This window comes from Malania oleifera, chromosome 13 (assembly GCF_029873635.1).
Source record: "Malania oleifera isolate guangnan ecotype guangnan chromosome 13, ASM2987363v1, whole genome shotgun sequence".
Lineage (NCBI taxonomy): Eukaryota > Viridiplantae > Streptophyta > Magnoliopsida > Santalales > Ximeniaceae > Malania > Malania oleifera.
Genome location: NC_080429.1, coordinates 3716205 through 3731259, shown reverse-complemented (window position 1 = coordinate 3731259; position 15055 = coordinate 3716205). Strand labels below are relative to the sequence as shown.

The 15055-nt window shown below is 37.6% G+C and overlaps 1 protein-coding gene across 2 annotated transcripts; it reads left to right on the top strand.

The window, feature by feature from the left end:
- The first annotated feature begins 2040 nt into the window (after nucleotides 1-2040).
- Nucleotides 2041-14217, top strand: LOC131146208 (histone-lysine N-methyltransferase ATX4). Of its 2 annotated transcripts, none has more exons than XM_058095625.1 (23): nucleotides 2041-3557; nucleotides 3691-3746; nucleotides 3846-4053; nucleotides 4309-4431; nucleotides 4553-4621; nucleotides 4741-4809; nucleotides 4930-5021; nucleotides 5165-5257; nucleotides 5375-5510; nucleotides 6278-6383; nucleotides 6492-6591; nucleotides 7064-7188; nucleotides 7664-7809; nucleotides 8818-8922; nucleotides 9489-9553; nucleotides 10190-10397; nucleotides 10999-11085; nucleotides 11236-11295; nucleotides 11380-11469; nucleotides 12063-12149; nucleotides 13230-13304; nucleotides 13624-13724; nucleotides 13833-14217. In XM_058095625.1, the coding sequence occupies exons 1-23, from the start codon at nucleotides 2634-2636 to the stop codon at nucleotides 13921-13923; spliced, it is 3216 nt and encodes a 1071-aa protein (XP_057951608.1). In that variant the 5' UTR covers nucleotides 2041-2633; the 3' UTR covers nucleotides 13924-14217. The 2 variants fall into 2 exon arrangements, with proteins under 2 accessions (XP_057951608.1, XP_057951607.1); XM_058095624.1 differs by having other exon boundaries at nucleotides 2157-3557; nucleotides 12087-12149.
- Nucleotides 14218-15055: the final 838 nt, after the last annotated feature.

Below are 15055 nucleotides of genomic sequence, written 5' to 3'. Positions count from 1 at the left end.
CTCTAGCAAGCTATCACCTGACAGTACATTATATGCATTTATTAGCATTCCATTGCCCAGGTTACTTGCCAAAGACAGCCTCTTATCTTGATTACTGATCGATATTAATATTAATGGAGATTCAGTTTGTACCACAAGCTCTTTTAGACTTTATTTTGGATATATATATATATATATATATGTATGCATATATATAGACATGGAATTGCCCTTTTCACCAACGGTTGCGTCATCCTCATCCTCTTACCTTCAGAACCCGGCCGAATGCTGTTTGGGCTTAAAATGCACATGGAATCTGATTAGTCTGCTGCTAGGAACACTTAATCAGAAACCTTGAAGAGGGTTTCAAGTTCATCAATCAAAGGGCATACCTCATGCTCCAACAGAGCCGTAGAATGCCTCATCCCACTGGCATGCCGCAGCCAACCCGACTGCACTTCTACCTAGTTCTCCTGCATTGATTCGCCCGTAATTTTTCTGCTCACCAAGAAACTAGGATTCTCCCCCACATGATCCATAATTTTTATTTTACTCTAGTTAGGGTTGCTGATTTCATTTTACCAAACATTCAAAGGCCGAGTCTTTTCCATTCTTTCCTACAAGACTCCACTTCTTACATTTTTCATTCCATGGTGGGGTTAATGCTCTTTGTCAGCATCTCCTTGTGAGTATTAACAAAGTAGTACTCCTGTCCAGTCCAGTTGAATAAACTCCTAAACCAGCAAATTTGCAGTTTACAGAGTTCATCTTTCTGACTCATCCTGCTCCACAGCACTGTTCTGGCGGATGCTGAGAGCTTGGGAAGCTGTCTGAGGGCATATGAACATGACTGCCTCTAACTTTCAGCCCAAAAAAAGAAAAATACAGAGGATATTTTATGCTGAGGGATACTCTTGCAAACACATGCAATCCTTAGATGGTGATGAACAGTAATAGCTGCTCTTGTGCTCCTAACCCCCAACACCCCGCCCCCCCCCAACCAGAGAGAGAGAGAGAGAGGGCTCAATTCATACCCCATGAGTCCTTGGCCATGCCAAAAAAGGAAAATGTATAAACCCTCCATTAAGTGCATCGACAAAACTCAAAATTCACCAAAACCCTCGAACGAGTAGACCCACAGATACAGCTATTACAGCTAAACAACAACTATAAACTCATCGGCGCAAGGTTCCCACCATAAAACCATAAACCATGCGTAACAGAGCATCTCTGTGTTGTACCTTTAGGACACTTTTGTCCTCCCACACCCCCCCCCCCCCTAATAGAAACCCTTTTCCCTTCTTTCTTCTTCCTCTCTCCCCCTGCAATCAATACCCAACATTTGAAACCCGACCCGATTCACAAACCCAATCAACCGAAAATAACCACCAAATATTTATTCTTCTACAAAAACAAGGGGGAAGTTTTTCACACAATTGAATCTTCCCGCTTCTCAATCCAACCCATTCGAACGAGACCCATCAACCAAAATCAACTTTCCCAAAATGCCCTGCCAAAAAATTGGTCGAAATTCCCATATATTTCCCTCCTGCAACTCAAATTTTGCAGAATTTTCTTGTCATCGTCATCTTAAAACCCTTTCCTTCACAATCCCATCTAGAGAAAACGTTACCCAAAATTTCCCACCAGAGTATAAGATGGAAAATAAAATTTTTCTCGGGAAATTGACTTCGTGGGTGCACTTTCAGGCCTGGTCATCCTCTTCGGATTTCGACCCCCTCGCGTGCTGACCAGAACTCACTACAAATCCAACCCACCAACGAATTCATTTAATTTCACATTACAAGGCCACAAGCACGGAAAAAAAATGAAATCTTCAGCACATCAAAGTTCATAGCAATCCAAAATCTCATGAACTATGAATACAACAAAAGATTCACGAACCAAATTGAAATTTGGCAAGAAAAAGGTGCCACTTGTGATTTAAAACTCACCAACCCGAAACCCACCTAAATTGAATTTTTAAAATGGAAAAAACGCAGAAAATTTAATTACCCATTTTGAATTTAAAATGGGTTTCCAATTTCCTTGGAGCCTCTGTCACCATGTTCACCACCATCGTCTTATGTGCGCAGCATTGCGCCCGAAGCACGTAGGGCGCAAGTTAGCTTTAGCTCCCTCAAATCGCAAATTAGCCCCGACCCACACCCACCTTCTGCTACTCGAAAACAATCCCTTATTCCGCAGACTCCCTCTCTCTCTCTCTCTCTCTCTCTCTCGAAAAAGAAAAAAAATACAAAAGCAAAAAGAAACGAAAACAGAACTGTTTTCTTTGTTTTCGTTTTCAGTGTTTTCTCTGGTTTGCGAAATACTTTATGATTGCGAAATATTAAAAACATATGCTTCTTTTTTTCATGTTATTTCGTCGACTCTCGGAGAGAGTTTAGGAGCTTCCCGGAGGAGATCAACAATCAGTGCTCTGCGATTCGATTCATAATTTTCTTCATATGGGGAGATTGGGATTCGGGTTTTGATGTTGTCCATTTGCTTCACGGGAAGATTGAAAATTTCTCAGTTGGGTCAACAAAATTGCTCTGCTTCGGGTTGAAATTTATTTAGGGTTTTGGGGAGCTTTGGGGGTTTCTGGGAAATTGGGGATTTGAAGGCGAATGCTCCGATTGTGATTGGGGAAGATGATCATAAAACGGAGCTTGAAATCACAAATGCCGAGCATCAAGCGGTGCCGGGTTGGGGAGTCTGCGGGCGAGGATGACGAGGGTTCGGCAAAGAGGAAGAAGCGGAAGGTTAATAATAATAGTAATGGGTATTACTACCCTCTGAATCTTCTCGGGGAGGTCGCCGCTGGCGTAATCCCGGCCACGGGACTGTTCGGAGACGGGAAAGGGTTCAGTGCGTCTTGGTGCGCCCAAGTTTCGTGCTGCCCCGGCGAGGCGGAGTCAAAATCGAAGAGCGGGATTGGTGGGGTGAGGGAGAGGAGTCGGCCGCCGCTGGTGAGGACCTCGAGAGGGAGAGTTCAGGTTCTCCCCTCGAGATTTAATGATTCCGTTATTGATAATTGGAGGAAAGAGACCAAATCTGGTGAAATTGATAATAGGGATGAAGATTATAGATTTAAAACCCCGAGAATTTACGGTGAATTGGGGAGAAAACGGAGTAAGGAGTATAAATTAGCTTCTGGGTGTCGGAGATTATCGGCATTGTGTGAAGATGAAGGGGAGGAAATGGGGTGCGTTGGGTATAATAAGAGTTTTGATTTTAGGAAGTACTGCAGTTCCCGAAGCTCGCTAACATCACTACACGAGCAGCAGCAAGTGGGTCAAGATGAGAAGAGCCTACTTGTGGAAATTGTGGGTAATGAGGAACCCATTGAATTGAAGAAGGAAGAACAGCACGGTGAGAGGAACAACAGGTTTTATGGGGCAGAGGACTTCGTTTCGGGAGATATAGTATGGGCAAAATGTGGGAAGAAGGAGCCTGCATGGCCAGCCATTGTCATTGATCCAATGTCGCAAGCGCCAAAGCAAGTTTTGAGCGCCCACGTAGCTGGAAGGGTTTGTGTGATGTTTTTTGGCTACTCTGGAAATGGAAAGCAGAGAGTGAGGAGTACTCCCTGAATGTTTCTATTTTTAGCTTCTTTGTTGCTCTATCTAGTTGTCTTGTTTTTGTGTTAATCAAAACAATGTGCTCATTTACTGTTATTAATATAATTATCTGGGGTCTGATTAGCAGGATTATGCATGGATCAAACGTGGAATGATATTTCCATTCATTGAATACGTGGACAGGTGCATATATAATTGTTTGCTTGCGGACACTTATTGTCTGATTTGCCACCAGAGAATGGCTTTTATTTGTGCTTTGGCTAAATTTTGTTTGGTTTTCAGGTTCCAGGGAGAGGCCTACTTGAATGGTAACAAGCCTTGTGATTTTCAGATGGCAATTGAAGAGGCATTTTTGGCAGACCATGGCTTTACAGAGAAGTTGACAGAGGACATAAATGTGGCAGCCGGGAATTCATCTTATCATGAATTCATCTGCAGAGGGATCCAAGAAGCTACTGATTCGAATCCAGATCAAGAATATCAATCTCAGGCATGTGGCCAGAATCTAAACATCTCCCCTTTAGTTTTTCTTTTTAACTGCAGGGGGATACAAAGCACCCTCAGAATTGTCTGTTGAAAGCTTTTAATGACAATGATAATGACATAGCTGATTCTTGTATGGACCATAGGCATGAGTGATTCATCAGTTCCATTGTAATTTTTGGGTTTATCCTGTTTATAAAACACAGGATGTATTTGGTAAATTCAGCTTTAAGAGTTAATTGAGTATAGTTTCTCTATGCAGGAAATATTTAGGAAGAAGAAAGGCCTACGATCCTGTGAATCCTGTGGCTTGAACCTTCCTTTTAAAACGACAAAGAAGGTTTCTGCTCCTGAAGACCAATTTTTGTGCAAACCTTGTGCTAGGGTTCGTATAAGATGCCTTTGTCTGGTGTTATTATATTTGTCTATGAATTTCATGTCCTGACTATTTCATCTGAATTCTGGATATTTTGTGGTGTTCATGAATGTGTGCATTCTTATTGCAGTTAATAAAATTAAAACATTTTTGTGGTATATGCAAGAAGATTTGGAATCATTCAGACAATGAGAGTTGGGTAAGGCAACCAATGATCTAAACTAGGGTATCATTATTATTATTATTATTTCTGTTTGGAGGTAGCTTTTATTATATTTGTATAATTAATTTATTGTTTAGATTTCCCCACTGAATTAGGTGCGCTGTGATGGTTGCAAAGTTTGGGTGCATGCAGAGTGTGACAAAATTTCTAGCAACCTTTTCAAGGTTTGTTCCATCCACTTGATCTCTGGCAATTTTGTTCTTATTTATACAAAGGTCTATTTTATTTAAGGGCATAAAAGAAATAATTTTCAATCCCTTGACTTAGTTATTTATATTTGCAAGGATCTGGGTGGCACTGATTATTATTGCCCTGACTGCAAAGCGAAGTTTAATTTTGAATTATCAGATTCGGAGAAATGGGAACCTAAACTGAAGTGAGTCAGCCCTACCTGTTGTTTTCCTTTTCACTTCTCGAGTATTTTATTGAGTTGTCATCATCATTATTGGTGTTTATTTCCAAGATATCTCTTATCATGAGAGATTATATCAATTTTTCTTTTTTACTTCTGTGATGCAGATATAACAAAAATGATGGTCAAGTGGTGCTTCCTGATAAGATTACTGTTGTCTGCTCAGGCGTGGAAGGCATATATTTTCCAAGCCTTCATTTGTAAGGATTAATAAACTCAAATTTTTGTAGGTTGCATTTTTCTGTATGGGAAAGCTTCTAAATGTTTCATTTTTTCTGTATGCTTGAATTCAGTTATTTATTTTCCTTCTTTTTCAGAGTTGTGTGCAAGTGTGGGTTGTGCGGAACAGAAAAGCTGGCACTTAGTGAATGGGAGCGGCACACGGGTTCCAAAGCGAGAAATTGGAAGATTAGTGTTAGGGTGAAAGGTTCCATGTTACCACTAGAACAATGGGTTAGTAGTTAATGCTAATCATTTTCCACCTCTGTTGACATTGCTAAATTCGTCTTTGCCAAGTTTATATATCTCTGTTGATCTTTGTAAATTATTTTCTTTTGAGCAATTGATGATCATTATATCACATATTGTGTTCTCTTTCTGTTTCCTATATTTTAAAATCCATTCTGTGTATTCCTACATTAAGACTTTGGTGTTGAAGTCTTAAGTATATGGTGATACATAAGACTTACTGACATTGTTCTAGAATGGTTTGATACTTAGGAAAGTACTTTGTGGATTCTTGAGAACCTTGTGGGTTATATGTTGTTATCTTTCTTGTATTGGTATCACCAGCCTTTGAAACCATGGCATACGCTTATAGCAGCATCTTGTTGGCATATCTAGCATTCCATATCAAGCTAATACCTTTTTATAGTCATAGGTAGTAGCCTGTGAGGCATATATAGATGGATATTTGAAAGGGTTTGCTGTCATGCAGTCTAGTTCTTCATCGGGCAATCCTTTGATGGTTGCCGGTTCTATGTTCTGTGTCTGCTAGATGTTTTATTTCAGGAGGAGATATATGCTATGGTGTTAAGGTGAATATTCAGCTTGCAGTCTCTAGTTTCAGGAACTTGTGGTAGAATATAATATATTATAGTGTTGAGAAATGTCCAGTTTCAGGAACTTTGTGGTAGAATATAATACCTGGGCCATTGCTATAGGTTTTATTTTTCTCCCCTTTATCTGGGTTGTAGTTGAGTTTTTATTTCACTTTCCAGATGCTGCAAATAGCAGATTATCATGCACGCGGCCTTGTATCTGTTAATTCCTTGAAACGACCTTCTATGAAAGTACGTAAGCAGAAGTTGCTTAGCTTTCTACAAGGTATGTTGATTTTATACGCATATATTGTGCTTTTTGATGCGATATTTCTTTTTTCTAGATCTATGGTAGTCATGCATCTAAAATGAACTGTCTGCATCCTTATGACAGAGAAATATGAGCCTGTTTTGGCTAAGTGGACCACAGAACGGTGTGCTGTATGTAGATGGGTTGAAGATTGGGACTACAACAAGATAATTATCTGCAACAGGTAACGATATAAGATTCATCTTTTGTCTGAGGGGTGAGGAGTGAGGACACACATCATTCTCAAAACAGGGTCCTTTTCCTGAGGCATAATATCCAAAAATATTACATGCACATGATAATTTGGGTGCCCATCATTGTGGAGTATGAAGATTGTGAACATTTTTTTAATGCATCTATTTCTAATTAACTAAGTGAATTGTATGGTTTGAAGCTTTTTTTTTCCCCTTCTATTTTGTTGTCACATGTGTATCCTTTTTGCAAAGCCTATTAGATATTGCTCTTGTCTGCTTTCATTCAATGTGCCTAGTACTAGTAGATAGGTAGGCTGAGTTTTTAGCATTCGACCTTCTCCTTTATCTATTTCTAATATGTTTTGACTTCACATCTGCACTCTGTAGCTAAATTATTAAAAACATTTTCTGAATGCACTACATTTCTACGTAGTATGTTGCTGACTCGTTTAGATATCTCAGTTGTCAGATTGCTGTCCATCAAGAATGCTATGGAGCAAGAAATGTTCGAGATTTCACTTCATGGGTCTGCAGAGCATGCGAAACACCTTATATCAAGCGGGAGTGTTGTCTTTGTCCAGTAAAAGGCATGTTTCTTGGGTGGACTGGACTGCATTTGTCATTCCTTCTTTGGTTTTTGTGTGATATTCAGACAGTTTCCCTGTGTTTTGGACTCTGTGAAGGATTAGCACCACGTGAAACTGTTGCTTAGTTCTTTTGAATATGTGCAAAATATTTGTTTTTCTTCTTTTCTTCTTTTTAATATGGGCAGCGTATCTTACTTTTTTACGATGATCTCTCTCTCTCTCTCTCTCTCTCTCTCTCACACACACACACACACACACACAAGCATGCACAAGCTCTGGGTTGTATAATTTTTCCACACTAAGTGTGGTCTTAAATTTTGAATCAGAAGCTTCATTTGCCTTTTAGTTGGCATATGAATTTCATAATTAGCCTTCGAGAATTTAAATTGTGATGCAAATTTTCATTATTATTACTGTGGCCTTATTTATTTATTGATTTTTGTGATCTTATATGTTTTAACATTATCCTCCTCAGGAGGTGCTCTAAAACCGACTGATGTTGAGACATTATGGGTTCACGTCACATGTGCCTGGTTTCAACCTGAGGTTGCTTTCTCAAGTGATGAGAAGATGGAACCTGCTGTTGGGATCTTGAGTATTCCATCAAGTTCTTTTGTAAAGGTACACCGACACATTTCCTTTCATATGGGATGTTATTGTAGTCCATTTTTTCTACTCTTTTAATGGGAAGTTGTGTACGTGTATATTCTAAGCCAACACTTGCTGTAACTGTTTCTTCTTCCCAAATTAATCTAGTTTCACCTTCTCCGTGAAGAAAACTATGATAGTATTAAACATAAGGGTCTGTTAATTGCATTGTCCCTATCATTTACGTTTCTGCAGCAATGTTATAATTGATCAATTTGTTTTCAACTATCCACCAGAATGCTACAGATGCTTTTCTTTTTCCTTGTGCTTCCCTGCCCTCAACTTCCCTCCCCTAGATGCCCCTAGGACAACTTTTATTTTTTCCCCATTCATTTATAAGAACTTCATCCGCCTGGTGTATGCAAACCTCACTTTTAAGAAATGATTCCTTTTTAAAATTTGTTGGGGGTATATGCATGCATGCCCTAGCACCGAACACAACCAACCTCCACTAAGGGGTCTCAGACTGGGCTGATCCTCTGAGGGGCCATGAGAAGAGCTATTGAGCCATGAGCCCATGCTTAGTTTTGAGAAATCATTCCTTGGAAATTTAAAATTTAGGATATTCTAATCCTATCCTGATCTCTGCACAAAAATTTTATCATGATACTTACATGAGAATGGATTCATAAATAAATTATATATTTTCCTAGAGTATAAATTGTCTTTTTTGGTTTAGAATCATTCTCTTTTGTGGTTCACATAGAAAAAAAATTAGAAATAGGGACCTATGCATAGTATCTTGAATCAGAGGGCTCCACTTCTTGGTGATTTATGAATATGGGACTATGGGCGTGTTGCTGATTGTGATTTTTGGGGAAAAAAAGACCATATGCTGCCTACAATCATTCATTTCAGATTATTCTCAGGGAATGGTTTTTTTTTTTTTAGAAAATATTAGCAGTATCGATGACTTGGTTTCATTTTAAATAATTCTTTTCTAATGAATCTAAACTATGGCTTTTTTTTCATGACATTTAGATTTGCGTAATTTGCAAGCAAATTCACGGTTCCTGCACACAGTGTTGCAAGTGTTCCACTTATTACCACGCAATGTGTGCATCAAGAGCAGGTTATCGCATGGAGGTGAGTTATTCATTTTTGTTTAATTGTGATGAAATTATTGCTTTAAACTGATTTTATTGAGAAAACATCCTATGCAATGAAGAAATATGCTGTAAGTTTAAATATCTGCTTATGTATATGTATTGCATAATCTAGTTGTGCATTACGGTTTCTACCATGATTGATTCCAAAGTTATTGTAAAACAGAATTTTCCATTTTATGAACTCTGCATTTTGGAGTTTGCTTCATCCTATGTTTCAAATTTGATCCATGTAACTGTGTTCATATTGATGTAGGCATGATTTCTGTGTCAAAAACTGCCTGCCATGGCAGGAGTGGTTATTCAAAGCTTTGTGTATGGGACAAGTTAAAAGATGAAAATATTCCAGTATACAAACTAAGTTGTTTCTGATTTTATCCAATTAATCAGTGATCTTTTCATGTTTCTATTGTCATTTACCTCATATTTAGGCCTAACCATTTAGATGATGCTGAATCAGTTGCTTGCATTTTTTTAATGTTTTGGTTTAGCTTGTTGATTTGTCTGCTAATTTGTGAGTGATGTTTAAAATGATTTTTATTGTAGTTGCACTGCTTGGAGAAAAACGGGAGACAAATTACGAAAATGGTGTCATATTGCGCTTATCATAGGTATGAGTTTGTTCCTCTTGCTCCAAAAAAAGAGAGGGGAAGAAAGAATATAGATAAGCTCTGTCTCTGTCTGTCTCTCTCTCTCGCGTGCATGTGTGCTTGCACTCACTTGCAAACACACAAGCACACTTCCATTAGGGTAAGTTTGGTTTGTGAATGTCTATTCCTAGGAATAGAATGAACATAATATAAGAATTTGATAGTTAACAAAAGAAAATTCATGACATTGGAATAGACAAGGAATAGGAATAACTGTTCCTAAGCTATTCCATGTTGGGTGGAATAATAAAAAGTACAAACTTTTACATGCGTGCCTTTTTTTCTAAATTACTACGTCTCAATATACTTTTTATATATATATATTTCCTCCTTCCATTCTGCTCCTAAAAATAGACATTCCATGAATCAATTGTAACTTCGATGTCTCGACAGTTCTGAAGTGGTACAATTCGATCTTTTTTTTTTCTTAATTATTTTCGTTTTAAATTTAAAGCCATGGAGTTCTTGTGCACTCCAATCTTCGAAGTGGAGTTTGTATACATGACCTTACCCTGTATCATCCCCAGGCAGTTGTGCATATGCACAATGTAGTCTATCACTTCTCTTATTAACTTTGTGTCTTTTCCATTCGTGCAGGGCTCCAAATCCAGATACCGTGTTAATCATACAGAGTCCTCTGGGGGTTTTCTCAACCAAAAGCCTGCTTCAGAATAAGAAGCGGGCTGGTTCAAGATTAATTTCATCTAACAGAACAAAACTTCAAGAGGCTCCAAGTATAGAGGTGAATGAGTTTGACCCATTTTCTGCTGCAAGATGCCGTGTCTATAAAAGACCGAACAACAAGGTACTTCATATTTTATATTTATCAATTTCTAATCATAACTGAAGTAATAATTTAAGCAAGAAGGTAGGCAAGCATATCTAAAGAAACTCCAATGTCCTAATCCTTTTGACATTAAGGTCCCATTTGGAACTTCGAAAACATTAGGGAAAGGAAAATATGAAGGAATTTACTTTTTCATGTTGAGGAAAATAAGAAATAAAAAAATATATCTAGCAACTCAATAAATAAAAATTTGATTTTACACATTATGAATGTTTGATTTTTCTTAATTCTTAATCATACTAGGAAAAGTTTTAATTTTTAATAATATTTGATTGAGAAAAAATACAAAGAAGGAAGATTTTCCTTCTTATTTTCCTTTCTTTTCCTTTTATCAAACAAAATCCTTCACCCAATTTATTCCTAAGTGAAATTTTGACAAGCTATTATTAGAACCTGTAAAATCTTGAATTGACTTCAGATGTACAATACAAAAGCAAGAATGGTGACAGCTGTGCATGTTATCCTCAGTGCCCCTGAAAATCATATTCTAATAGATAAAGTTGTTGTCTAGTTACGAGGTGCTTTTTTCCCCCTCATTTCTTCCTTTTCTGTTTGTTAGAGGACAGGAGAAGAAGCCATTGCCCACCGGATTGGGGGACCTTGCCACCATTCTGTTGGCACCATCGAAAGCCTGAACAAATTCAGAGTAAATTATTTTTCATTTTCAGTGAAAATGTTGTAAAACATTTTCAATCTGGTTGCCAAGGATTTCATTTTCAGTGAAATTGTTGTAAGACCTTTTCAATCTGGTTGCGAAGGAATCCAGCTGAAGTTGACATGCTTCTTTTCTTGACAGGAAACAGAGGAGGAGCCCAAAACCTTTTCTTCTTTTAGGGAACGGCTTTGCCATTTGCAGGCAAATTTCAACCCTGTTTGTTCATTACCTGTCACTTTGTGGATTAACTCTCTCACATTTTTTTTGGTTCATTTATAAATTCAGAGGACCGAAAATGATCGGGTCTGCTTTGGTAGATCTGGAATACATGGATGGGGGCTTTTCGCACGTCGAAACATTCAAGAAGGAGAGATGGTGTGTACTTCAAACTAGTTAATAGTTTCTGAGGAGCATGCTCTCTGTTGTTGACTTATTAGTTTTTTGGTTTCTGATAAATAAATCATCATTGAGGTTTGGTTTTCACAGATTTCATGACCATCATATGATTTAGACTGATTTCAAGATTCACTTAGGGATGGAATCATTCTAATTTCTAATATGTTCTCCATGTATTATTTGCTTTTGAATGAAGTTTTTACAGAAAGCAAAGCCATCACTTCAAATGATAATAAAATACCAAATCAAGATATCTCATGAAATCTTGAAATAATCCTGTTCATGTAATGGGGAGTCATCTCAAAAGGCTATGTAAAGCAAAATGGAGTGATTAACATCCAGATGTGCTTTTTAAAGATCTGGTTGATTTATGTGACATATGCTTAGTATTTAAACTTGTGTTGTCTATCTGCATTAGCATTTTTTAGTTTCTTATTTTGTTGAGGATTCTACAAGGCTGGATTTTTGGCAAGGAACATCATTTTTTGTGGATTTTTTTTCCTTGTTTAGCTTTTCGTGGGACAATATCCAGTACTTTAAAAGGGGAAAGTACATGTATTTGTTTGCTTTAGGTTCTTGAATATCGCGGTGAACAGGTTAGGCGCAGTGTTGCAGATCTAAGGGAGATACGCTATCGATTAGAAGGCAAAGACTGCTATGTAAGTTAATTTTTTGCTCATTGCCTTCTTTTACAATTATGCAATTCAGTGATTCCTCAGTGTATCAACAGATAAATAATGTTGTGAGAAAGTCTACATTTTTATTTTTGATCATTTGTCATTTATTTCAAAACACTTGAAACTTGGAATTAACATGTAGGATGGCAACTGCTAAAGACTTTTTTCCCTTGCAAATCGGACCATTGCCATGTTGGTTCAACATGCATAACTAATGATTTTTTGTGTCCGGACTTGGACCAAATCTGGTTAAGGACTAGTTTGGTTTTGGAAAACAGTATTCATCTTCTATTTCCAATTTTCCAAAGAATTACAAGAACACTTTGTTTCCAATTTTCCAACCTTTATTCGGAGAACTTGGAAAATAATAAAAAATTTTCCATTTTCTTATTCAAATGTTGGAAAACTAGAAAATAAGATGGCATTTCTGTAATTATTTGGAAAATTGAAAACTGGAAATGGTAAGTGTTTCCCACAACTCAAAAGGCCCCAAGTGTCTAGTGTTTCAACTGAAAGGCAAAGTTAATGTCGTCTGTAAAAAGTTGTGAGGACTTCTAATTTCAACAGTTACACCTGGAAGGTATGTGCAGAATATCTTCTAAACTCAATATGTCTTCAATGTGAAACCAAATGATTATTTATACACTGCAATTTGATGAAACAACAGCCCTTGTGTCCACACAATCTAAACACCCTGATAATGTAACCTAATATTGGATTCCCAATTAAAAAACAGATCCAGCATTTGCATCATGGTACTTTGTGATTCTTCTTGGTTTCAGGTACTCTGCAATGGTGTGGCAATATTTTCTTAACTGTTCTTTTTTTTATTTCTACATTCAGTAGGGTGCATCCCTGTCTTTTTTTATGGTTCTATCTAAACCTTGACCTGTTCCTGAACCTTGCACTTTTCAATATATGCAGTTGACAAGTTCTGGTGTTAATATTATTCCAGTTGTTGCATTACTCAAAAGACTTACTCAACAGCAGAGAACCATTTATTTATTTATTTTTAATTTCTTTTTGAGTATTTGAAGTGTGACGACATTTTTTTTCTTTCAGCTGTTTAAGATCAGTGAAGAAGTAGTTGTAGATGCCACGGATAAAGGAAACATTGCACGTCTAATCAACCACTCTGTAAGTCTGAAGTTGAAATAGTGCCAAAATTTGTTTCTCATACTACAAATTGCCCACCTCTTACCTATCACACTGCATTACATGCTTGTTTGTATGGTCGGTGCGGCCATCATTTCATTGTTTTCAACAAAAGGATGGCTGTTGATTTGGCGCAGATCATCAGCAGCAAATTTTAGCTAGAAGCCTAGAATGTAGGATAACGAGCTACAATGTTTTTCGTCTTTGATTTGATATTGGGAGCTATGTGCACGGGCTGCCCTTTTGTAGTTTTTGTGTGGTTGGTTAGAATTTATTTATTTTACTTATTTATGTTTTACAGTGTGCTCCGAACTGCTATGCAAGGATTATGAGTGTTGGTGATGATGAAAGCCGGATTGTGCTGATTGCCAAAATTAATGTTTCAGCTGGTGACGAGCTAACGTATCTCTCTCTCTCTCTCTCTCTCTCTGTTTGTGTGTGTGGTACGGACCATTATCCTTTCTTTATGTTCAACTCCTTAAGCATAATTTGTGTGTGCTTGAATGGCAGGTATGATTACTTGTTCGATCCAGACGAATGTGATGAATTCAAAGTTCCCTGTTTATGTAAAGCCCCAAACTGCCGGAAATTCATGAATTAGGATTACACACATAGTATTAGACCCAATTGTTTCTCCGCAAGGAGCACTAACCAACCCCATCATCATCCCCTTCTCCGGTGGGATCTCACAGTTGTTAACAGAGTTCTTTTTATTTTTTTTTTTGCAAACGAATTTGTATTGTAATTTTTTTCACCCTTGGATGAGCTTCAAGCTTATCAATAAAAGATATAATAGATGTGCCTGCAGTTTGGAGTCGGGCATTTGTGTAAATTGATTCTCACGATAATGCTTTTTCTCTTCAATAGAAAGAACCTCAATCCATTTCCATTTCCATTTCCATTTCCATTACACCCATGGATTGCAAATCTGCAACTTGCAATTGTATACTGAATAAGTGAAATAGGTGCACACTGCAGTGTCTGGTTTTAATTTCCATTTTTCTATTTTTTTGGATGAAACAAAGTGAGAATTGAAGGATCCCCAAAACCCATAAAATATTTAATCATCATGGCTGCTAAACTGCACATGTTTATTTTATGAAGTTCAGACATATGAAACAGTCGGGAGTTGCTTCAAATTAATAAAGTGGTACTTCAGGTTGTCATTGTCAGATTGACTCTGAAGACTTTGCAACATTAAGAGCAGAGAGCAAAATAAACAGAGGAGGTAAAGTAAAATAGTAATAAAAAGACAGAAACAGAGACAGTTCAAAATTAGTCATTCATGCTTTCTCTCGGATTCCTAAAACTTTTTTAAAAGAACTACCTTAGAAAGAGCCGATTCAGGTTTCTCCAACACACCTTGTAGTTCTGTAGAACCCACCAGGGAAAAAAAAAGAAAAAAAGTAAAAAAAAGAAGGAAGAATGGACATTAAATATAGCACCCTAGTCCCATAGATAATGCGAATGGGTATGGGATGAAGAAGAAGAAGAAGAAGAAGAAGCAAGTGCTGGTTTTTTGAGGGACTTCTCTCTCATGAGTCTTTCTGCTTTGGAGGGGTCCATTGTTTCTGCACTAGCAGTGGTCGTACAACTACTACTAGCGGCGGCGGTGGCTGCGGCGGCGATGGTGGTGGGTATGCAAGTAAATGTCTTGAGTTTCTTCTTTTGCTCTGCCTGATCATCACCGTCAACATCATCATCATCGTGAAGAAATCGGCAGCGTTTCACGA